At 41.4% G+C, this 24,453-nt stretch overlaps 1 protein-coding gene across 4 annotated transcripts in view; it reads right to left on the reverse strand.

Annotated features, from left to right (window-relative positions):
* Window positions 1-2,653: 2,653 nt before the first annotated feature.
* Window positions 2,654-24,453, reverse strand: part of wdr93 (WD repeat domain 93) — a 46,841-nt gene continuing 25,041 nt past the window's right edge. For 2 of the 4 annotated variants that reach the window (XM_048615877.1, XM_048615876.1), the window contains exons 7-17: window positions 23,471-23,539; window positions 22,484-22,565; window positions 20,548-20,728; window positions 19,185-19,255; window positions 17,388-17,477; window positions 15,038-15,169; window positions 14,706-14,907; window positions 12,677-12,734; window positions 9,942-10,098; window positions 5,377-5,551; window positions 2,654-3,175 (exon numbers count right to left, since the gene is read on the reverse strand). In XM_048615877.1, coding sequence (XP_048471834.1) covers window positions 3,076-3,175; window positions 5,377-5,551; window positions 9,942-10,098; window positions 12,677-12,734; window positions 14,706-14,907; window positions 15,038-15,169; window positions 17,388-17,477; window positions 19,185-19,255; window positions 20,548-20,728; window positions 22,484-22,565; window positions 23,471-23,539 — 1,317 coding nt within the window. In that variant the 3' untranslated portion in view covers window positions 2,654-3,075. The remainder of the gene's footprint in view (window positions 3,176-5,376; window positions 5,552-9,941; window positions 10,099-12,676; window positions 12,735-14,705; window positions 14,908-15,037; window positions 15,170-17,387; window positions 17,478-19,184; window positions 19,256-20,547; window positions 20,729-22,483; window positions 22,566-23,470; window positions 23,540-24,453) is intronic. The other 2 variants (XM_048615878.1, XM_048615879.1) reach the window with 2 other exon arrangements.

A 24,453-nucleotide genomic window follows, 5' to 3' on the forward strand; every position in this document is an offset into this window, starting at 1 on the left:
GGGATAATTTCCACCCTGAGGTTCTTGATCTTGAGAAAAAGCCACTTAAATGCCACTGAATATAGTAGGGATTCTCAAAAGGAGCAAGTGAGTTCTTACCAGCTTTTTATCAACCTTTTTAGTGGTGCAGATAATGAAAATATCGTCTCCTCTCCAAATCATTGCCCTTGCTAGTCTGGGTGCAGATAAATGGCACTATATGAATTGGAAACCATTGGGAATAGTTACTCCATTTATGTAGCACCATTGTTCCCTTGAAGGTTGAGCTGAATGGTTCTTAGCAATGGTTTCCCCATTGCACTCAATCTCAGAATCACCATCAGTGAATGAATAGGACAGAACACGATTCACTTCACTTAACGCTGTGAAGATACACATTTAGTTGCACACTGTACGAGACTAAAAACCCAGATTTTCTACTACACTTAAGATGCACACTGTTAAACTTCTTGAGTGTTATTGGAATTGCACTCTCTAGGCAAGTTTTTTAAAAAAATTCTTTAATGGAATGTGGGCATCGCTGTCTGAACTAGTTATTTATTGCACATCCCTAATTGCCCAGAGGGCAGTTAAGATTTATGCACATTGTTGAGAGTTTGGAGTCACACAGAGGCCAGACAAGCTAAAGATGGCATAATCCTTACTAAAGGATATTAGTGAGCCAGATGGTTTTTATGACAATTGACAGTGGTTACATGGTGGCCATTAGACGAACTTCTAATTTCACATTTTTCTTTTAATTGAATTCATAGTTACCATCAACTATGGTGGGTTTTAAACCCAGATCATAGAATTCCTACAGTGTAGAAACAGGCCCTTCTGCCCAACAAGTCCACACCGACCCTCCGAGCATCCCACCCAGACCCATCCCGTATAACCCCACCTAATCTGCACATCCCTGAACATATGGGCAATTTAGCATGGCCAATCCACGTAGCCTGCACATTTTTGGACTGTGGGAGGAAATTCAGAGCACCTGGAGGAAACCCACGCAGACACAGGGAGAATGTGCAAACTCCACACTGTCACCTGAGGGTGGAATCAAACCCAGGTCCCTGACGCTGTGAGGCAGCAGCGCTAACCACTGAGCCATTGTGATCACCCTGATCACTAAAGCATTATCCTGTGGCATCTAGACTACTAGTCTAGTGTCATTACTGCTATGCCACCACTTCCCCATGTAGGTGATGAAAAGATTTTGGAAGTCAGGAGGTGACATGCGAAACAAATTGTCCAGCCTCTGACCTGGGGGCAGATCAAAGGACCAAACTCACAACCGCAACCAACTTGGAAAAGGGATTGAACATCATCGCCTTCAAATTCTCTTCATATTGCACACCATAATATCACCAGTGTAGCACTCCCTCAACAGATTTATGGATGTACCTCCACCACACAAACACAGGTTTTCAATAGGCAGCTGATCACCAATTTCTCAAGGGGCAGTTAAGAATGGGCAACAAATAATAAGCCTTGTCAGCACCATCCAGACCCTGTGAATGAATTATTAAAAATTTCAGTTGGCAATTTCGCTGGACTGTGAATGGCCAACATTCAATCCAGTCTTTATGAATGGTTATATTAAAACCAGAATCAGGGTCAATGTTCCCTCTAAACTGTGTAGTTGTGTGGCAATCCAAAAGGCCATGCACAAGTTGGTCTCTTTACATGCAGGATCATGCAAAACATTTGAAGAAATGACCCACATCCCACATAATGAAGGAAATGTTGTGCACTACAGAAAACAGTTGGAGTACCTTGATAGGGACTGAGAAAAACAGGCTACTTTTATATCACTAAATACAGGGAGGTTGAAACCAGCCACGAGACTGCCTTAACTGAGATTAGTCTATTCATGACCATGGAAACCGGTGCATGGTTTGACCTCTTTCTTTGGTTCTCAGCCATACCGAGTGGTACAAGAGCAGATAAAGCATACACTTATATCTGTTACTAAGCCTAGTGTTTCCTGGAACAAGTCACCAGCAGCTAAAGCTTGAGAAGTGTCACCAAACAGCATACGGGTGACTGGCCAGGTCTCCCCCTCTTACCGCCTGCCACAGGAGTAGTGAAAGGATTTACAGGTTGATAATCAACTTGTTTGGTCAAATCATGAATGGATCAAGTCCTGCAGTGGGGCACATACCCAGAGCTTCTGGCTCAGACGCAGTGTCATTAGCCACTGCACAACAAAATCTCACAACAAAATGTGATTTAGCAACTTGCTGGATAAATCTGTTCAGCTGCCATATTGCTCTAACATTGAGAGAAAAGCATGCACATTTACCTTGGCCACATCTTTTCCCACTGCTGCAAAATTTATAAACATAAACTTATCCAAAAATAATTTTCTGCCAGTAACTTGGAACCTCTTCCAGCAAATCCAGGCAAATCTTTAATAAATGTAGTGACATTTTAATCTACCCATTACAAACTCTAGATTTTTACTTTAGATTATTAATGTCTGCACTCAACAAAACTTCTTTAAATTTAATTTATGCCACATCAGAGATTTTGTTCAAATGCACTTTTATTCAGTTGTAAAGTAAGAAGTCCCCTGGCAGACTACTAGGTAATAGCTCTGCAATAATGGTCAATTGTACTCCAAGCATGAGTCAGTGGCAGGAGAGAAAACTTAAATAGGAATAGGATATTCAGGATTACAATTTATTAAAAAGAGACAGTTGCAAAACTCTGTTGCCAGTGGAAAACATCCCTAGACGAATGGACAGTTACACATAGGATTCAAGTGACCCTCAGTGTCAGCAATAAACCTTGCACAATTATTCCCACTATTTCAAAATGATGCAATTGATGCAAATTTTCCTGTTGTCTAGACGTTCGGCATTTTGATGCATCAGTATATAGAGTTGCAGAGGAGCAACACAAGGTTAACTGTTTCCCCAATCCTTCTACAGTCTGTATAACTTCCAGTTTCAGTTGCTTTGGATTGACATTTAAATTCCGACAGCTTCACTTTAGAAACCATTCAGCAAACACAACAGAATGAGAAATCCTTCACTGTTATATCCCAATCTCTGTGACGTTCTTCCTGTTGTACTGAACGTGTCATTTTTATTTAGCCTCTTTTCTTTCATTGACTATTATGGCATGGTGCCGAAGCTGATTCCAACACTTTGTCATTTCTTCATTTCTGCTCTTCAGAGAATTCAATCTTAAACACAATATGAAAATCAAAATTAAGCATAAATTAGGCGAACAAAAGAACATCTTAAAAACAAACATAAACTCAGAAAGTAAATGGACTAGACAGTTTAGCACTGGAATCTGCAGTGAGTTGTTAAGTTGAATACAAAATTGACATAGTCATAGAAGACAGTGCATAATTGTGGAAGGGTGATTTTTCTGCCTAGAGTTCTGTGAACAGTGATGTTCTGCAAGGATCAGAGATGGGACCTCCACGGTTTGTAATATACATAAATGACTTAAATGAAAATGTAGGTCGTCTGTTTAGTGAGTTTGCAGACGATAGGAAAATTGGAGGAGTTGTGGCTAGTGAGAAAGGTTGTCAAAGGATACAGCAGATATAGATCAGTTGCAAAGTCGGGTGGAGAAATGGCAAATGGAGCTTAATCTGGACAAGTGTGAGGTGATGCTTTTTGAGAAGTCAAATGCAAGGGGAAAGTATACAGTAAATGGCAGGACCCTTCGGAGCATTGATATACAGAGGGATCTTGAGGTGCAAGTCCATAGCTTAAAAACCAGGTGGGAAAACACACCGACGCTTCATCAGAGGCTGCACTGAGGATGTTACCAAGCATGGTAATGAAACGTCTGCGAAACAAGAAACCAGCTCTGCGAGCAAACCAACCTCAACAACCTCAAAAGTCCATAGCTCCCTGAAAGTGGCAACACAAGTGGACAGTGGTAAAGAGTTGTACAGCATACTTGCCTTCATTGGTCTGGGCACTGAGTATAAAAGTCAGCAAGTCATATTACAGCTGTATGAGACTTCAGTTAAGCCACATTTGGAGAATTGTGCGCAGTTCTACTTGCCACTCTATAAGAAAGATATGGAGTCCTTGGAAAGGGTGCAAAAGAGGTTTACCAGGATGTTGCCTGGATTGCAGTCTATGAGCTATAAGGAGAGGTTGGACAAAGTTGGATTGTTTGTGCTAGAGCACTAGAGGCTGAGGGTGCAACCTGATATATATAAAATTATGAGAGGCATGGATAGTGTGGATAATCAGAATCTTTTGGAAATGTCAAATACTAGGTGGCATAGGTTTACGATGAGAGAGGAAAAGTTTAAAGGAGATAGGGGAGGAAAGTTTTTTTAGAGATGGTGGTAGGTGCTTGGAACACGCTGCCAAGGGAGGTGGTAGAAGCAGATATGATTGCAATGTATAAGAGGCATTTAGGCAGACACATGAACAGGCAGGGAATAGAAGGATACAGACCATGTATGGGATGGTATTACATGGGGTTAGTTTAGAATGGCACCATGGCACAGACACAGTGGGCTGAAGGGCCTGTTCTTGTGCTGCACTGTTCTACATTCTATGTTCCATATGCCAAAAAAACTCAGGCAAGGTTCAGATTCCATCACAGGCAAACGGTTTATTCAAATATTCATTTGCGGGATGTGGGTGTCACTGACTAGACCACCATTTATTACACATCCTTAACCATTAAGAGTCAACTACATTGCTATCCATCTGAGTCACACATAGGCCAGATCATGTAAGGACAGCAGATTTCCGTCTCTAAGGACACTTGAGAACCAGATGGGTTTTCATGGCAATTGACAGTGGTTGCTATTAGGGAACCTTTTATTCTAGACTTTTATTGAATTCTAATTTCAACATCTGCCATGTTGGGATTTGAACCTACGACGTCAGAACATTACCACTACACCACCACCTCCCTATAATGTGGTGTTCGCTAATCTCAGTTGGGCTAGCAGGGTCACACTGAAATCTGTTTGAAAGGAAGGAGAAAAGAAAATATCAGTTATTATTTCTTTTGCACCTGATCATCATCTTTTATCTGAAGTTATATGTAAGTAGGGATAGGCATGGTTTGGCTGTTGGGTGTCCTCCTCTTCATTATTCCCACTCCCATAGTTGAAAAGCTTCCCAATACAAGGTTCACTTTTGTACATGAAATATAGCTATTGGGACAATCAAAGGATGGTCAGTGCCTGTGAAGCCATGCACTATTGTGCACTTCCAGTAGGAAGGAATAAAATTCCAAAACATGTCGGTACCACTGTCCTATTTGCTGTAGTATTCATCTTATACTATAAAGGGTGCGAGAAAATGTATTCTTTAGGAAATTGAACATTGAATTATTATGTTTCTTTGGTCTTTTGTTTCTTTGGTCTTTATATTTTTCTAAAACTAATGAGCTTACCTTTCCTGCAGAAAATGTTCACATCTTACTTCCCAAGTATTCTGTGAAGAAGGCTGTAAGAGCTCTTTTTCCTTTGTACAACTGTCTACTGAGAAAAGGAAGAGCAAGGAGAAGGCAAATAACGAGTTTCTGTTTTCATTCCCATTGGGGGAGTCTACACCCATCTTTTTATCTCCTGTAAGCAACACAGAAACATAAAAATTGGAATAGCAGTAGGCCATTCAGCCCTTTAAATCTGCTCTGCCATTCAATAGGATCATAACTGATTATCCAACTGAGTAACCTGTTCCTGCTTTCTCCCCATATATTTTGATCCTTTTAGCCCTAAGAACAATATTTTACTTCTTCTTGAAAACATCCATTGTTTTGGCCTCAATCACTTTTTATACCAGAGAATTCCACAAGCTCACCATTCTCTGAGTGAAGAAATTTCTCCTCATCTCAGTCCTAAATGACCTACCCCATATCCTTAGACTGTGACCCCTCGTTCTGGACTTCCTGGTCATCAAGAACATCCTTCCTACGTTTACCCTGTCTAGTCCTGTTGAAGTTTTATAGGCTTCTGTGAGATTTTATCTACCATTCTTTTAAATGTCATTGAATGTAGTCCTACCTGATCCAGTCTCTGCTCCTATATTAGTTCTGCCATCCCAGGAATCAGACTGGTAAATCTTCATTGCACTTCCTCTATTGCCAGAACATCCTTCCTCAGATGAGGAGACCAAAACTTCAAACAATACTCCATGTGTAGTCTCCCTAAGGCTCTGTACAACTATAGCAAGATATCCCTGCTCCTGGAATCAAACTTTCGGCTAATGTACCATTTGTCTTTTTCAGTGCCTGCTGTCCCTGCATACTTTCTTGAAGGACATCCACGTATAATTGCACCTCGTCCTTTCTCAACCATTGCCATTCAGATAATGATCTGCCTTCCTGTTTTTGCTACCAAAGTGATAACCTCCCATTCATCCACATTATACTTCATCTATCATGTGTGTGTCCATTCACTCAACTCAACCAAGTAAAGCATCTCTGCATCCTCCTCACAGTTCACCCTCCAAATCAGCTGTGTCATCTGCAAACTTGGAGATATTACATTTAATGATAGAAACTTGTGGATAAAGACTGATAGAAGAATTTCATACATCCAAGGCAATATTTTTGATTTTTGGATCAGGCACAGACCTCAGAGTCAAGTGCATATCTTGGCCTATTGTAATATGAATTGTCACCTGATGGTGATTTCTGCCTTTTTTTAATTCATTTGTGGGATGTGGGCATCGCTGGCTGGCTGGCCAGCATTTCTTGCCCATCCCTAGTTGCCCTTGAGAAGGTGGTGGTGAGCTGCCTTTTTGAACCGCTGCAGTCATCCTGCTGTGGGTTGACCCACAATGCTATTAGGGAATTCCAGGATTTTGAACAAGCGACAGTGAACGAACAGCGATATATTTCCAAGTCAGGATGGTGAGTGACTTGGAGGGGAACTTGGAGGTGGTGGTGTTCCCATATGTCTGGTGCCCTTGTCCTTCTAGATGGAAGTGGTCGTGGGTTTGGATGGTGCTGTCTGAGGATCTTTGGTGAATTTCTGCAGTGCATCTTGTAGACAGTACACACTGCTGCTACTGAGTGTCGATGGTGGAGGGAGTGAATGCTTGTAGATGTACTGCCAATCAAGCGGCTGCTTTGTCCTGGATGGTGTCAAGCTTCTTGTGTGTTTTGGGGCTGCACTCATCCAGGCAAGTGGGGAGTATTCCATCACGCTCCTGATTTGTGCCTTGTAGATGGCGGACAGGCTTTGAGGAGTCCGGAGGTGAGTTACTCGCCGCAGCATTCCCAGCTTCTGGCCTGCTCTTGTAGCCACTCTGTTCATGTGGTGAGTCCAGTTGAGTTTCTGGTCAATGGTAACCCCCAGGATATTGATAGTGGGGGAATTCAGTGATAGTAACACCAATGAATGTCAAGGGGTGGTGGATAGGTTGTCTATTATTGGTGATGGTCATCGCCTGGTATTTGTGTGGCGTGAATGTCACTTGCCACTTGTCAGCCCAAGCCTGGATATTGTCCAGATCTTGTTGCATGTGAACATGGACTGCTTCAGTATCTGACGAGTCACGAATGGTGCTGTACATTGTGCAATCATTAGCAAACATCCCCACTTCTGACCTTATGATGGAGGGAAGGTCATTGATGAAACAGCTGAACCTGGTTGGGCCTAGGACACTACCCTGAGGAACTCCTGCAGAGATGTCCTGGAGCTGAGATGATTAACCTCCCACAACCACAACCATCTTCCTACGTGTCAGGTATGACTCCAATCACCGGAGCGTTTACCCCCTGATACCCATTGATTCCAGCTTTGCCAGGGCTCCTTGATGCCACACTCGGTTGAATGCAGCCTTGATATCAAGGGCTGTCACTCCCACCTCACCTCTGGAATTCAGATCTTTTGTCCATGTTTGAACCAAGGCTGTAATGCCTTGATTAGCTAAATAGTGCCTCAAGGGCCAATTCGCTGGCCAATGAAGGGCAGTGGGCCCTCTGAGCTTGAGGCTCTCAAAACATTGAAAGAACTGCAGCCTACAGGAAGGGGACAGAGAAGACACCATGTCACTCTTGAGAAGGTTCCACAGCAATTTTAAACATTTTGAAATAGGAAATGAACACAGCTACCAGGCTAAAAACATGGTAGGAAAACCCTTCACAGGTTGGCCCTGTAGCCACAGCTTCAGTCAGATTGGTGGAGCAGCGACCTCAAACTCTGCCTGAAGCACCAGCTCTCTTGGTCCACCTCTGGGAGGCTAAAGCTTAACACTGAAACAAAAAGTCTGGATTTTCCCTTAGAGTAAAAAAGTTTGTGAAGTGTGTTGATTGACAAACTACCTGGCGTAGCTTGATAAAATCAGTGGCATTTGATTTTGCAATTTCAGTAGACTCCAATATCTGGATTTCCCAAAGCTTATTATGACAGCTGAGCTCAATATCAATATTTGGCTGAGTTTCAAATGATCCAGAACCACTAATAGAGTCATACAGCATGGAAACAGATCCATTGGTCCAAACAGTTCAAGTAGGCTATATACACATTTTATCTGATACTTTTAAGAGGTTATGAAAGGACTTGACATTGTTAGTGAAAACAGGGTTGTTTGCTTTACAACAGATGGACCACTCAAGGTGTTTATATTTTGTAAATGGGTTTCATGTTTGAATTGTACTTGTTAGAATTAGATATTACATTCTGAGAAGCTTGAATTTTTTTGTTACCATATGATTCCTGAGATCTGCCCACAGTGGATACCATGTGACTGGATAAGGAGCATAAAACCTGGATTTCCCACGTAAATGAAACAGTCAAGAAGGCGCAGCAATGCCTCTTCTTTCTCAGCTGGCTCAGGAAATTTGGCATGTCCACAAGGTCCTTTACCAACTTCTACAGATGCACCATTGAAAGCATCATGTCCAGGGACATGTCGGCCTTATATGGCAACTGCTCTGCCCAGGGCTGCAAGAAACTACAGAGGGTGGTGTGCACAGTCCAGACCATCACGGAAGCCAACCTTCCATCCATGGATTCTATTTAAACAGCTCACTGCTGAAGGAAAGGCAGCCAACATCATGAAAGATCCATTGCACCCCGGTAATGATCTCCTACAACCTCTTCCATCAGGCAGAAGATACAGAAGCTTGAACACATGCACAAGCTTTTTCCGGCCATTATCAGACTGTTGAATAGAATCTAGCCTCAAATAAAATAACCTGCAACATAACCTGTATGCCACTAAGTCTTTTTGATCTGTACATCCTTTGCTTGCTGTAGTCTGCCTGTACCGCTCATAAACAAAGCCTTACCCTGTATTTCGGTACACGTGACAATAAAAATCAATCAATCAATAAGGGCACAAAACTGTCATGGGGCCATGGAGAGATATGGAGAATAGTGGGAACATGAGAGATATGAGGGGAAACATGGAAGTATGGTGGAATAGGGGTTAAAGAGAAGTGAGTTTAAGGGCTACAGAGTATAACAACCTTTAATACAACTGGGATTTTCCAACAAGCCCACCTTGTAACTTACAAGCCTCTGTGGCTGCTGTAAACTGCCTTCAGAGGTGATGGACCTGACTCCCTCACACCATGGAACAACATCGTGCACACCCTCCCCCCCCCCACCCCACCCACACCCCAACCTCCATCACCCTCACAGAACAACATTATTATAGACAGGACCCTTTGAAAGAAGATGGATCTGTCAGACTGACCAACTTTTCTACTTCCTCTTGTCCTCTGGCCCTTGGAGTTTATTCCTCAGTTACTCTCCACCCCAGGCATCTCTGTTGCTCCTAAACAGTCCCACATTTTCTTATATAAGCAGTTTGCCTCATGTAGATCCCTTCTCACTTAACCAACAGGGAAACAGAAATTAAATTTCACTACTCAAGTTTGAAATTCTAAACTACAAAAGAAAGGCTCATTTTGGCTGTGCAACACAATGCACCCAATTCTGAATAGCTCAATGTTTACCAAGAAGAGCTTTAAACATAAAATTAGCTTCGCATTTTTTATACCTTTAATGAAGAGGAACATGCCATCTCTGTCAAAAGCAAACACTGGCTCCCATGGTGATGCTATTACGTATGGGAAAGGCAAAATGAAGTGGCACAAAACATCCTCACCAGTGAAGTCAAACAAAGCTATTGTGCCCGTTGTAAAGATGAGTAGAAACTAGGAAAAAGAATATATAGATGTCTTCTGTGTAGAATATTACTCTCCTCAGTTCAAACTACAGTATAGTATCAAATTTTTGTGTTGTTTACCTCTTGTTTCTGTGCCAATGATACCCTCACTATCTTGCTTTCATTGCTAACTGCACAGAGTGATGTAAAAGATGCAAACTCTGCACTTTAGATGGAAATCAGGTTGGAACCTTTAGGTTTGTGAACGTAAAAGAAAGGTTATTGCAGAAAATGCAAAAATGAATGACTATTGCTACTACTGCTGTGATGAAAGCAGTCAGATTTGTAGCACAGGCACAAGAAACATGAGGTAGGCCACTTTGTTTGAAACAGCATTCTTGTGGCATTCCAACCTACTCTAGGAACACATGCAAAAGAGTTTAACTTTCAGCTCCTCATGTAACAATATTTCAAAGAGGCTTTGAAATCACTATTCAACTCGCAAGGATTTTAAAATTGCGCTATGTGCTTGGCACATTTATGTGCAATTCCTGACTTTTCTTTTTAAACAGACCAATAACCTGTATTGTTAAGTGATTTCAATTCTACCTGTACCATCTCCATCTCTACAGTTTTTCACAAGTTTTCTGTGTTTTATAAATGTCTTATTTTCTTGATTTATTCTCTTTATGCCTCCTATTTATTTTTGCTATTGAGCTATCTTCTGTTTTCTATACAAGGATTTCATAGATCACTTGATTCTTTCTTGTTTGTAGGTGGGTGTTTTCTCCCATTGCTTTTCACTGTTTCTTTTTAAAAACCCTTCAACTGTAATGCCTCCAACCTTGACATTCCACTGTTCTTTTTTATCACTTGTTTCAAATGAGCCAGTGCACCAGTCCCCTCACAATTCCTCTCTGAGTTTGTCAGGTTTACATCCATATTTTGTTTTTCTTTCAAATATCCAGAATTTGCAACTTCAGGCCTTTCGTTTAAACCAGAAAAAGGACTAACATTATCATGAGTCAGAAGTTCTTGACGGTCCACTCTGCTGCCAAATCAGTGCAGGATATCCATCTCCATTGCACTCCAGTCCTCACCATATCCCCTGTAGAAACACTGGGATTATTATCACAGAGGGAAGGGGCACTTGCATCATTTTGACATGGTCCTGGCCAGCTGCCCCCCTTTAAGGCAGGGATTTCTTTGCCATTCTATGGAGGGGAAGAAGAGGATGGATCATTCTGGGTAAAAATGCATTGTTGACTGGCATTAATTCATCCATGGTTTTATTCTGTTATACCATTCTAGGATATTATGGAAAGAAGTAGGATCTCTAGCAGGTTATATCATCTTACCACTGATATCTCCTTTTCTAAATTCATCCTAAGCAGATGCAAGAAGCACCTGACCCCAGAATGTTTCTACATTAGATGGAATGGAGCATCAATTGAACTAGGGCTCACTCTTAAGTTCTTTCCTTCTTTCCCAGTTTACCCTGTTTCAATGTCCTTTTGCTGTGAACTTTTGGGCCTCAATGAATTATTCTGAATTATTCTACTTAAATGTGGAAACAACTGAACATAGAATTAAAGTGTTTATTCATGGAATGTTTTTAACACTTGCACTCAAATCTAGATGCTACTTTCTAATAGGGACTTGCATTTTCTTTCTTTAACAGATAACCCCTTCCATCTTTTTCAATCTTACAGCCATGTCACAGCGCACTAATGTGCTTTTGCGTCTATGAACGATGGAGTGGAAGTAGTGGTTAACAATTTCCATATCCTGGGTCCCTAGTTCTAATCTCTAGTTGAGGCAGATCATTCACAAAGAAAAAAGACAGGAAGAGACAATATTGAAGCGCAGGTCTCCATCTCACATGCATCTCCATCCCTGGAATCGAGAGAGGAGCAGTTATCTTAAGGAGGAGGTTAGTCTCTGTAAGGTTATTGAACATAACATAGAGCCCAAACAGAAAATAAAAATAAAATGCACTATCAGAAAGTTGTATTTTTAACATATCAGCCTTTTTTCATTGTTTGTTTAAGGAGTATTTTAAATGTTTTAAAAATGCAGTATCTGATAAAATTCTGTAAATGTTTCTGGCTTGAGTACTAATTATATTAGAGCAGGTAGAAAACAAAGCACCAGGGCATTAAGTGACCACTGAAAATAATATTCATACGATTAGTCACCTACATGGGAAAAATGCAAAATAAAATGGTTTGCTTTTCATTGCATAAATTGTGTTGAAAGTGAAAGATGAGGAAGGGAGAGTAGTTTTGGAAAACATCCCAAATAACTCTGGGACACTTTTTATTTTCACTCTTGTTCTCATGAATCTGTGATTATCAATCCATTACAATTAATGGACAAAAAAAAAACACATCAGTGTGGTCAGCACAGAATGAAACACACAGCCTAGTGTACTGTAATTAGAGCTATTGGTTTGCGGTGACTGAATTCATGCATTTATTATATAAGACTCCAGGAGTTATATTGGTGCCTTTGAAGGATGTATTTCCTGATTTCATCCATTGTCCCATGCAAAATGCAAATCCATGGCTGGGCTGGTAAAGATTACTAGACTATTGAGATGTATTTAAAACATAACATGCACTTGCCTTTGACAATGTTGGTACAAGTGCTACTCCACTAATGGCATTTCCTGGCTCTTCATCCCTGTATGAAAGAAAATGTGTTCTGGTTAGTCTTTACTTTAAAAACCTCAGAGCCAAGCTGTTTCATTGAATATTCATATGTTCGTCACAGTATCAGCTTATCTGCCAAGCTCTGTTTATAGTACAGCTAACAAGGGAGCCACTTGCTACCCGCCACCTCCTCACAGGTAGTCTTCTGCAACAGAGCTATTCTATATGACCATGGATCTTGTTTTATTCCAATATTTGGAACAAATGGGAGATAGCAATAGCAAGGCATTATGTTGGAGCAGGAGCATGCTGTGCAACAGAATGATAGAATGCTAGATTCCAGCTGTAAATTTTGGCAAGTTCAATTTCCAAAAAAACAGACAACCTGTATTGGGGAAATACTGAGGCAATTACTGCAAAGTTCCACACTCTGTGGAAGCACCTCAGATAGATATAAAGACAGTGAATAATAGAGTTTTCCTTCTCTCTGCTTGGTCATTAGTTTGGCTTACCATTTGCCTTTTTCTGGCAAAGGAGGAAGCATAATTGTAAGAAAGATAAATACTCCCTCAATTAGGTAAAAGATAAACTTTGTGAAAGATTTATCAATGCACTTTGATTGGTACAGATACAATTAACCATCCAATGAAAACATGAAATGCTGGAAGTACTCAAAAGATCAGGCAGTATCTATGGACAGCGGACCAGAAGGGTGTTATAGGTTGATGATCTTTCAGTAGAACTGGAAGGTCACTTACCTGAAATATTGAGTGGGATTTTTCCTTATGAGCCTTTGGCCCCTGCTGCAGGCTCAAATGGGAATAAGCAACCCCAAGCATATTGGTAGTGCCACTAGACTTGAAATTTAGTGGCTCAGGTTAATATTCTGGGAAAGGGGTTCAAATCCCACCATGGCAGCCAGTAGAATTTAAATTCAATTGATAAATGTGGAATTGAAAGCTAATCTTAGAGGGCTGTCCGTGAAATCACTGTTGCAAAAATACATTTGATAATGTCTATTAGGGTAGGTATTATGCTATCTTCATTTGGTCTGGCTTACATGTTCCAGATGCAAAGTAATGCAGCTGGCTCTCAGTTGCCCTTTGAAATGGCCTAAAAAGCTACTCAGTTCAAGCGTAATCAGAGAACAGAAACAAATGCTGGCCTTGTCAGTGACACCCATGCTCCTGGAAAAAAAAAGAGGAAAATACAAAGCCAAATACAAATACAAATACAAAACACTATATTGGAACATTCACTTAACCCAAAGTCATCTATTACTGGCCAGAAAGTGGGTTCGCTATGTAATCTGTTGAAGCTGGAGAACTACAGAGCCTTTCTGCTTAAAAACAGCAGTAATTTGCAAGGGAAGGTTAAGTGAGGGAGAGGACACTTCTAAACTGATGCTCCCTCCCTCTAATTTCTATGAAATTAAAACTTATTTTTGTCAGGTCACAGGCCTTTTGTTAGGGGAACTGAGATGGAAACCCCCTGTACATGGAGGTCAGCAGCTATTGCTACACCCAGACAGGCAAGCAGGCAAAGCAATTAATCTGCCTGAAGTCCTGGTCTTCTGGTCTGCTGCCAGGATGTCACCTGCAGGCAGCTAAACTGGACCCTCCACCTTGGGGCCCTGGAAGTTGACTGGAAAATCTACCCTTGCTACCGTCACCATCCACAAAATGGCTACAAATGGAAACTAGGGATCAGAACAGCAGCTGTTGGCACTATTTTTAGTGACTGCACTAGTCTGATCTGGCTTTAGCAGTGGTTGAAAATCATGCCAATTAACCCTTTCTCACTCCATTGAAACAACCTGGGTATTTTGAGTATTTTCTGCTTTTATTTCAAATTTTCAGCATCATAATATTTTGCTTTTTAAGAAAGGCTGTTTCTGAGTATAGACATTGAATATTGGAAAACAACTTCATTGTTATCATATTTAAATAAGATTTTCTGTGTGGACCTTCAACTATTGCAAGTTGTTTATACTCTGACTCACCTTTCTCTCAATGTGAAGATGCTGCCTTCTGCATGTTTAGTCGCTGTTGCAAGGTAAGCCTCACCACTTTTGCAAGTTACCAATATTTGAACTTTTTTGTATTCATCAGATAATCCAAAAGGAACACAAAAGTCGGACTCTAGGAAGTGCAGAGTCTGAATGATACTGTCTGTTGAAACTGATAAGACTGATATTGGAATGCCTGAAAGAACATAATTTTATCACAGAATGATCGAAGAATCAATAATTAGATCCAATTAAAATTTTAAATTAGGAGCAAGCTTCAGGTAGTTGGAAAGTCCTGAATATTCACTGCACAAAAGTATAAATACCTAAATACAGATCCCAGATTGTGACTGTCCCATCTGCAAGGGCAATCACCAAGAGAGATGCACACATTTTCACAGCAGAACAAGTGATTGCAGAAGCATTGGGCCAGACAATGTCAGCTTTTGGTTCCAGTTCTGTAGGCCAAATAAAAAGCAGAATTATCCTGATTATCCCATATTCCAGACTTTACATTGAAATCAAGATCTTAAAGGAAAGCCTCAAAAGTCATGTACTACAGACAATTATATTTTACTTTTGGGAATTACCAAAAGGTAAAGCAAAGGCCCATATAAAAGGATACCTGCAAGTTTAGAAATAGATAGGACAGAAATGGAAAATCAAGGGAGAGAAGTTTATTTTAAAATACATGAATCATGATGGGAGCAGGTAATGAGAGCATTGATTGTAATAGTCATCTATGGGTCAGGGGATGGCATTCTTAATTTGCAATTTTTAATTGCTGGGTTCAAGAGGTACTCCAGCATTTCAGAGACTAATCTTGGTTGCAGTTTCGCTGCAATACTGATGGGGTGCTGCATCATCAAAGTTTTTGTGTTTTGGATGAGGCACTAAATCCAGAAGTCATCTTCTATTCATGTGGATTTAAAGAACCACGACACCATTCGAAGAAGACTAGCAAGTTCTCTGCTTGTAGGGCTTTAACAACAGTTCCCATGGACAACAATTCTATCTCAACAAACACAAAAGAAAGATCAACTGGCCATTCAGTTCATTGGGCTAAACCTTACACTTTTTGGTTATGTGCAGGTTGTGTAGTCTTTTGGAGGGATTCTTGCTGTGAGGCCAAATGAGATTCCTAGCTGTATCTTACTAAAGCCCCTCATTAGCTATCTACCCTGCACCTATCCAGTTCCTCATGTCCACTTATAGTTCCCAGAACAACTCAGCAATCAGTGTATTTAGACTGGCATCCCTTGCGTCCGTGGCGTCTCTGAGAGGCTGCTATGCACCTGAACAAGCGTTGGCAATCAACTGGCAATCCCATCGCTGGCAGGGTACAAAGTTATTCACTTTGCCTGCATTGCACATGTGCGAAGCAATGTTTGCAAATGAACTGTAGGTGGAGTTTGTTAACCCATGCTTCATGTATTTGGGCCATCAATGTCCTAATATCCAGCAGACATTGATCCATCACTTTTGCCTGTCAAAATGACATCATTTTGTCCATTCTGTGGGCAGAATCTTCAGACATCCTCCCCAGAGCTTCCTTGCCCACTTTTACCACACATGGACAGCCCATTTCAATCCATCTCCCTTCATCAGCAGACCCAGCACAATGAAATTTGACCCCTCAACCCCAACAGTACACATTGATGCCCACCCTGCTCTTCTTCACTTCCCCTGTGCAGCTGCAAAGTGTCCCTCCTGCAGCATTTCAATGCTAGTTGCCAGCGTGCCCTGCAGTGTTGGTCTGTGCTTTCTAAGTGGCCTTCAAATGTATCTGAGAAGAGTTTCATGATGGTTATGAGGTGTTGACAAGTGTCAGACGCCAATGTCTGTGAACAAGTGGTGTGCGTGGTTGGTGCCCATGCATTGTGCCCTGAGCTGCTGTTTGGTGCTGAGCAACATGGAGGCTTCTTGCAGTCAGCAACAAGCTAAACTCACCAAGTACCCACTCTGACTTCCACATTGAGACTTCTTATATATAGCTTGCTTAACGTGTTTGGTAAAGTAGGAAGCTAAAGACTGATAAGGTGAGTTGGGCAATTGATAAGGCATTTAACAAATGGATAGTCTCCTTTAATTGGCAACTCATCACTACCTAGTGAGATAACTTGCCTTCCCACTCAGCAAGAGCATAAAGGATAGAGTGAGATGCTCCTTATGTCCAAACTGACCTCACTGGAATTCTCATCAAATCCTGCCACAAATGTCACCATTGTCTATGTCGCCCAGTTCTATGTGAACCCTAAAGCCAGCTGCTGAATCTTCCTACACAACAGAATTCACTAAATTTCAAACTAATTAACTGTACATAAAGCTCTGAGAGTATAGGGGAGGATATACAATTATAGGCCTCTTAATTTACTCTAGACATTAAAAATATATGATATTCAGAAACAGAAAAGGCTGTTAGTTTTCCTTTTAAAAATGACTTTGGTGAGGAACTTTGAACAAAAGGTTAACTTTTATCAGTATTTGATTCAATCACAGGTATTTGTCTAATATTGGGTAATTACACTGGTCCAAGCCCCCCTAAAAGAATCTATCCATACATTTCAAATTAAGTTTTTTTTGTGTACTCTGGAGTCTCAGTTTTATTTGGACACCCTTTAAGTTATTAATTCACTCCTTCCGAGCCTATTGCATTGTAGAGAATGATACTTTTACCTATCTTTTCTTTCCCTACAGGTATTTTCAGTACATAATGGAACAGAATGTGGCTGCCATTCCACCACAAACATAAGGCATTGGGAATTCCTGGAAAGAAAATCAGAAAGTCATTTCACTAGGTCCATAATACCATGTCCAAGTTGCACAACTTATGTAATATAGATACCCATTTCATTATATTCTCAAGCTTATTGCACAAATTCAAAGTATTATTTATTTTTGAATAAATATGCATAAACTGTACTGTTGTTCTTTTTAATCTTGGAAATTGCTGGAAACACTCAGCAGGTCTGGCATCATCTGTGGAGAGAAATCAGAGTTAACGTTTTGGGTTGAGTGACCCCTCCTCAGAGGTTTTTCTTTTTAATCTTTCCTTTCTCCTATCTGCTGTTTTCTCAATTGCTTCCATTTTGCCCTAACTTGATGGTCTCCTTCATTACGCAACATGCCCATTCATCTCAGTAACTATTAATGCATTCCCTAAAGCGGCAGTTCCTTCATGGAGAACATTGGCAAATTTATTTTTGGAGGATAACCTGACAGAGAATGCATTGTTTTGTTCAGATGACATGCTTCAATGTTTTGTATATGTGTTATTTCCCTGGTTGACACTGAACATTAATTTGTGAGTTACCATTAACCACTCGTTAAGGTGTGAGAGGTTGATGTTAGGATCTTTTTCATTCGTTCACGGAACGTGGGCATCACTGGCTCGGCCAGCATTTATTGCCCATCTTTAATGGCCCAGAGGATGATAAACAGTCAACCACATTGCTGTTGGACTGGAATAACAGATAGGCCCGACCAGGTAAGTATGGCAAATTTCCTTTGTCAACCACGTGGATTTCTATGACAATCAATAGTGTTACACAGTCACCATTTATTCCAGGTTTTTTTGTTAGATTCAAATTTCATCATCTGCCATGATGGGTTTCAAACCTATGTCCGTAGAACATTAGAGATAACAAGGTGTAGAGCTGGATGAACACAGCAGGCAAGCAGCATCAGAGGAGCAGGAAAGCTGACGTTTCGGGTCTGGACCCTTCTTCAGAAATAGGGGAGGGGAAGGGGTCTCTGAAATAAATAGAGAGAGAGGGGGAGGCGGATGGAAGATGGATAAAGGAGCAGATAGGTGGAGAGGAGACGGACAGGTCAAGGAGGCTGGGATGGAGCCAGTAAAGGTGAGTGTAGGTGGGGAGTTAGGATGGGGGTTGGTCAGTCAAGGGAAGACGGATAGGTCAAGGAGGCGAGAATGAGGATGAGGTGGGAGGGGCTTAAGGTGAGAGGAGTGGATAGGTTGGAGAAAAGACGGACAGGTCAAGGGGGCGGGGACGAGCAAATTAACATTAACCTGGGCCTCTGGATTACTACGCCAGTAATATCACTGCAGCACCATCACCTATGCATAGAGTAATCAACAACAGGGAATCAAGGACCTGATGCCAGCATCAAGTATACAGGCCTATAGGCCAAATTGTCTGCTAACCGTAAGGGTTCTAAGTGGAATAAGTTTGGGCCACACAATCTGGTTCCAAGTATGCATGGGCTCATATCACAAAACTGGCTATAACTAATAATGTTTTTGCAGGTGGATGAATGGAACATTACTGAGAACGAGGGAAAGGAAATCAAGCATCGCTTTCAGTTAAACTTCAGATAGACTCCGAATATCAAAGATAACTTAAAGATGGGAGACATATAAAAGAGTGACTCACCCTTTGGTACAAGATTAATATTTAAATAGAAACAACATGTACCTTCTTGTTCTGTATCGACCAACAGACAGTATCTTACCAGTTTGAGTTTTCTGCTCCAGGCCCACTGGAAGAATTCGTCCGAGGTTAATAAAATGAAATGTTGCTTGACTGAAATAATTGAAAAATATTTATTTTTAAGTATAACTTTTATAATAAAATCATTAATGCAAAACTGTGAATATATTTCGCTTAAAAAATAATCAACGTTTCAGGTCTAGACCCTTCTTCAGAAATGGGGGAGGGGAAGGGGATTCTGAAATAAATAGGGAGAGAGACGGAGGCGGATGGAAGATGGATAGAGGAGAAGATAGGTGGAGAGGAGACAGACAGGTCAAGGAGGCAGGGTTGGGGCCAGTAAAGGTGAATGTAGGCGGGGAGTTAGGAAGGGGATAGGTCGGTCCAGGGAGGACGGACAGGTCAAGGGGGCGGGATGAGGTTAGTAGGTAGGAGATGGGGGTGGGGGTTGAGGTGGGAGGAATGGATAGGTGGGAGGACAGGTTAGGGAGGCGGGTACGAGCTGGGCTGGTTTTGGGATGCGGTCGGGGGAGGGGAGATCTTGAAGCTTGTGAAGTCCACATTGACACTGTTGGGCTGCAGGGTTCCCAAGCGAAATATGAGATGCTGTTCCTGAAACCTTTGGGTGGCATCGTTGTGGCAGTGCAGGAGGCCCAGGATGTCGTCCAAGGAGTGGGAGGGGGAGTTGAAATGGTTCGCGACTGGGAGATGCAGTTGTTTGGTGCAAACCAGGCATAGGTGTTCCACAAAGCGGTCCCCAAGCCTCCGCTTGGTTTCCCCAATGTAGAGGAGGCCACAACGGGAACAGCGGATACAGTATACCACATTAGCAGATGTGCAGGTGAACATCTGCTTGATGTGGAAAGTTTTCTTGGGGCCTGGGATGGGGGTGAGGTGGGAGGTGTAGGGGCAGGTGCAGCACTTCCTGCAGTTGCAGAGGATAGTGCCAGGGGTGCTGGAGCTGGTGGGGAGTATGGAGCAGACAAGGGAGTCACGGAGAGAGTGGTCCCTCCGGAAAGCAGATAAGGGTGGGGAGGGAAAAATGTCTTTGTTAGTGGGTGCGGATTGCAGATGGCGGAAGTGTCGGAGGATGATGCTTTGGATCCGGAGGTTGGTGGGGTGGTACATGAGGACGAGGGGGATTCTGTTTTGGTTATTAGTGTGGGGAGGGGGTGTGAGGGATGAGTTGCGGGAAATGAGAGAGACACGGTCGAGGGCGTTTTTGACCACTGTGGAGGGTAAGTTGTGGTCCTTGAAAAACGAGGACATCTGGGATGTCCGGGAGTGGATTGCCTCATCTTGGGAGCAGATGCAGCAGAGGTGAAGGAATTGGGAATAGGGGATGGCCTTTTGCAGGAAGGTGGGTGAGTGGAGATAAAACAAACCTTTGCTTTTCTTCACTCTGTTCTGTGGTGTCTTTGGAAAGATACAACTGATACATTTCTTCAAATATTTTCTTTTCCTCACTCCATTGCTGAGGAGAAATGACGTGATTTTGTCCTGTACCAATTATGTTGGCATCATCAAGCTTCTGAAGGGCATCAAATGGATTTTTCCACAGATGATCTATATTGAAAGCAAAATAAGTTACTGCATGTCAAATCAACATAGCATCACTGCATCCCCCTTGTTCCAACTAAACTCACACCCAACACACAACACCCATGCCTCTTAGTTTCCGTGGATTCATCCCACTGACCATGGCACATTGCTTTGAGCAACCAACCGTATAGCCTAGAACAAGAAGAGCCCAGACTCCTGACTGTAGGCTGTACATATCAACCACATTGTCTTTACCCTGCAGACCGGCTACTATTGAACCAAAGGATTGACCATGACCTCCTCCCTGGACTGCAGAGGTACAGAGCCCTTGACTGACTGGGCATGTCAGCAGTGAACTATTCCTGATCTGTTATGGGAGGCTACCCTTGACCTACAATACAAGACCCCTGACTGATGGATGGCTCCATGGAGTTTAAACAGGATTACTTCCCCAATACTTTGAGTCATGGCTGCTTAGTGTGCTTGCTGCATTAGTTGCTGGCACACGGTGCAGCTGTGAGATTGGTATACCACACTGCCATACTGTAAGATGTATGTCTCCTTGACTGAGGACTGCTGACCAGCTCGGCAAGCTGCAGGGTGGTGTGTCTGCACTAACTGCCATGTGAAGGAAAGGCAAGGTGAGGTAGGGATGCTGTGAACATTAACTGAGTGAGCACTAAGCAAGCAAGAGAGCAGCCATGAGATGCAGCCTGGTCCATCCATGAACTGAGAGCCTATCCTTATTTTAAAGTGTCTTTGCAGCAGCCTTTCAATGCTAGTGCCCTGTAATACAGGTCTATGCTTCCTGAACATCCCATATTCTGCAACACATCATGCAACAGTCCCTATTGCCCTTGCCTCTATAAGATCTCCCAAGGAGATGAGAAAATAGATGCTGTAGTGCATTCATAGAAGCAATCAATTAACTGAGTCTTGTCTGAGATAAGTAAAAGAAATGCTGTACCAGCATACAGCATAACTGCTGTATAGCCACTTACAATGCATGATAAGCCAGGCAGAACACAGAATGAAGCTTGGAGTAGACCTCTTCACTCTCTCAGACTGATTATCCTGTCACCATTAACTACTATTCTGACAACTGGGAATTAGACCAGCTGACATCACTGATAGACATGATGGCTTTGCAGACTTTGCAAAAGTAACAGTGATCCTCAAATCATCGGTAAAGAGTTCTAGTGATTCATAAATGATTGGGAAAATAAACTTTACATCATCTCCATACTACCTCCTGTCACTGGCATCATTCCTGCATGTACAATACCTGTAACAGTACTTGTTGTCAGAGAGAAAAGAGGTATTCTGCTAAGATATTACTTGTCAATGTTAGTGTTAAGGCCAGGGAAGTGACAATAGTATGACTAAATAATGAAAACGTTGAAGGAAAGTAATCATTTTCTGTCCTCATAGAAATTTATTTTCTCCCAATCCCCTGGATTTGTTACTCTTGATAAACTCTTGGTTACATTGAACATTTCATCTTTTTCAAAAAATTAGAGAATCAGCTGGGCTTTTATAATATCAATAATAGCTTCATGGTCACCAGTACTGAGATCAGCTTTATATTCCAGATTTAGTAACTGAATTCACATTCCACCAGCTGCCATGGTGGGATTTTAACACATATCCTTAGGAAATTAGCCTAGGCTACAGGATTACTAGTCCAATGATATTACCAATACACTACCATCTCTGATGACAAATTCTTCTGGGAAACAACTGTAAGTGCAAGAGCATGGAATTAATTTTGGTACATACCTGCAATCTGCTTGTATCTTTGTTTCATCACCAGAATGGTAGGTGTCAGTTTAATATCTTGTATACTTGGTTGACTAATTTGCTAAAATGGAAGTATATGCATAATTTATTTTAAAAATCATTCTATACCTTAATAGCTATAATTTTTGCTGAATAAATCAGGTCAAACAAATTGTTTGTCTGCACAGATATTTATGGATAAATTCTAGAGGTGAGGGGAGTATGACTATCCTTGAAATCAAGCCACAGGTTGACTGAGGGTTACATCAAAGACCCCTAGCAAAATTGAATTCAATGGGAATTAGGGACAAAATTCTCCACTGGTTGAGTCTTACCTAGATCAAAGGAAGATGGTTGTGACTGTTGGAGGCCAATTCTCTCAGCTCACATGGTCTGAAGCCAGTTTAAGAAGGCAAATCACTGCCAACTTCTTAAGGGAATTAAGGATGAGAAATAAATACTGGTCTTGTCAGCAACATTCTCATTTCAAGGAGGAAGCTAGGCTAGCAAATAATGAATGCAACCTATGACCGAGGTTGTAAAGAACCAGTAAGCAATGCCAAAAGAGACCAGTTTTTATGTATTAACTAATGGACAATGGGTTCTGCTAACCAGCTTTAGGAGAGTAGGAAGACACCTTTGAATTAATGTAATAAATTCAAACTGTCCATATTATGCATCAGTTTGGCTCCATTGCTCGTACTTTGATCTGCTCCCTGAAAATTATGGGTTCAAGACCTGCAACCACGTATTTCATTTGTATAGCCTAAGTATCTGTGCAGTACTGAGGAAGTGGAATCTGGTTGGATGAGTGGCTCTTGGTATGAGATGTTCAACTAAAATTCAGTGTGCTTTTTAGATGATTGCCAAAGATCTCAGATTCCATGCCAATAGGAGCAGGGAAGTGTAGTTCAGAGTTCTCTTCATATTGCAGCCAACATTTCTCCCTCAACCAACATGATTAAAGGAGATTTATGAATCATTCACCTTATTAGCAAGTGTGGGTTCTTGCTGGGTCTGCGAAACAGGCACAGAGCTTGTCTGCAAGGAACGTTTCTAAAAGAGAGGATCAGGTGTTATACAAATTAAGTCAGACGAGGATCTTTTCAATTTTGTGTGATCTATTTGTTGCAAGTATGATTCATGGTAGAATAAGTATAAAACATAAGATATGTTTCCGAACAAATAGTATTGTGAAGGAATGCAATTCAGTTGGGGCGAAATGGGAGTACAGCTTTCTTAGAAGCAGCTAAGCAGTTGGTTTTATTGCCTTCGGAGTACTGCATATTGCCTTAGGAGTTTTGCATACTGCTTGCTGCATACTGACAGAATTAATCTTGGATCTTCTGAGATGTTCAAGTTGTAAAGTTAGTGGTCCATTGCATTGCTTCACATCACCACCCTCTACATAGCTAAGAATTTGATATCAGTAAACCTAATATCAATAGGAAGGAATAATTTTTTTTTATTCATTAGAAATAAACTAAAGTGTATAGCAAATTTAAAGAGCAGTAAACACATCAACCAGAACAAATTTTAAAACAATTTTCATTTAGGGTTAACTATGTGGATGTAATCTAATTTAACATTGTGAACTTTTCACACTTTAAATTGGAAAGTGCAAACTAAACAATCCTAGAGTACTTACACGATGAATATTAATATGGAATAGTTTTGGTTATGTACCTAAAATATACATACACAAAAACAAATTAATAGCTGTAGTGTGCAAGGAACTGGTAAAATATCTCTGGCTAATGATGCCGCCAGGCCTGAGTTTCTCTGAGTTTCTGTTTTTGTTTTAGCTCTCCAGCATCCACAGTTCTTTGTTCTATTTTGTTCTCTGGCTAATAATTGGAAATGGTAACATCTACAGCAACATGTAGGAGCACACATGTCACACAGTGATGGTTTAGCTCCCTCCTCTATTCTAACTCCAAAAAGATTAAACATGTTAAAGGCCATTCCTC

This window comes from Rhincodon typus, chromosome 33, assembly GCF_021869965.1.
Source record: "Rhincodon typus isolate 14 chromosome 33, sRhiTyp1.1, whole genome shotgun sequence".
Taxonomy (NCBI): domain Eukaryota; kingdom Metazoa; phylum Chordata; class Chondrichthyes; order Orectolobiformes; family Rhincodontidae; genus Rhincodon; species Rhincodon typus.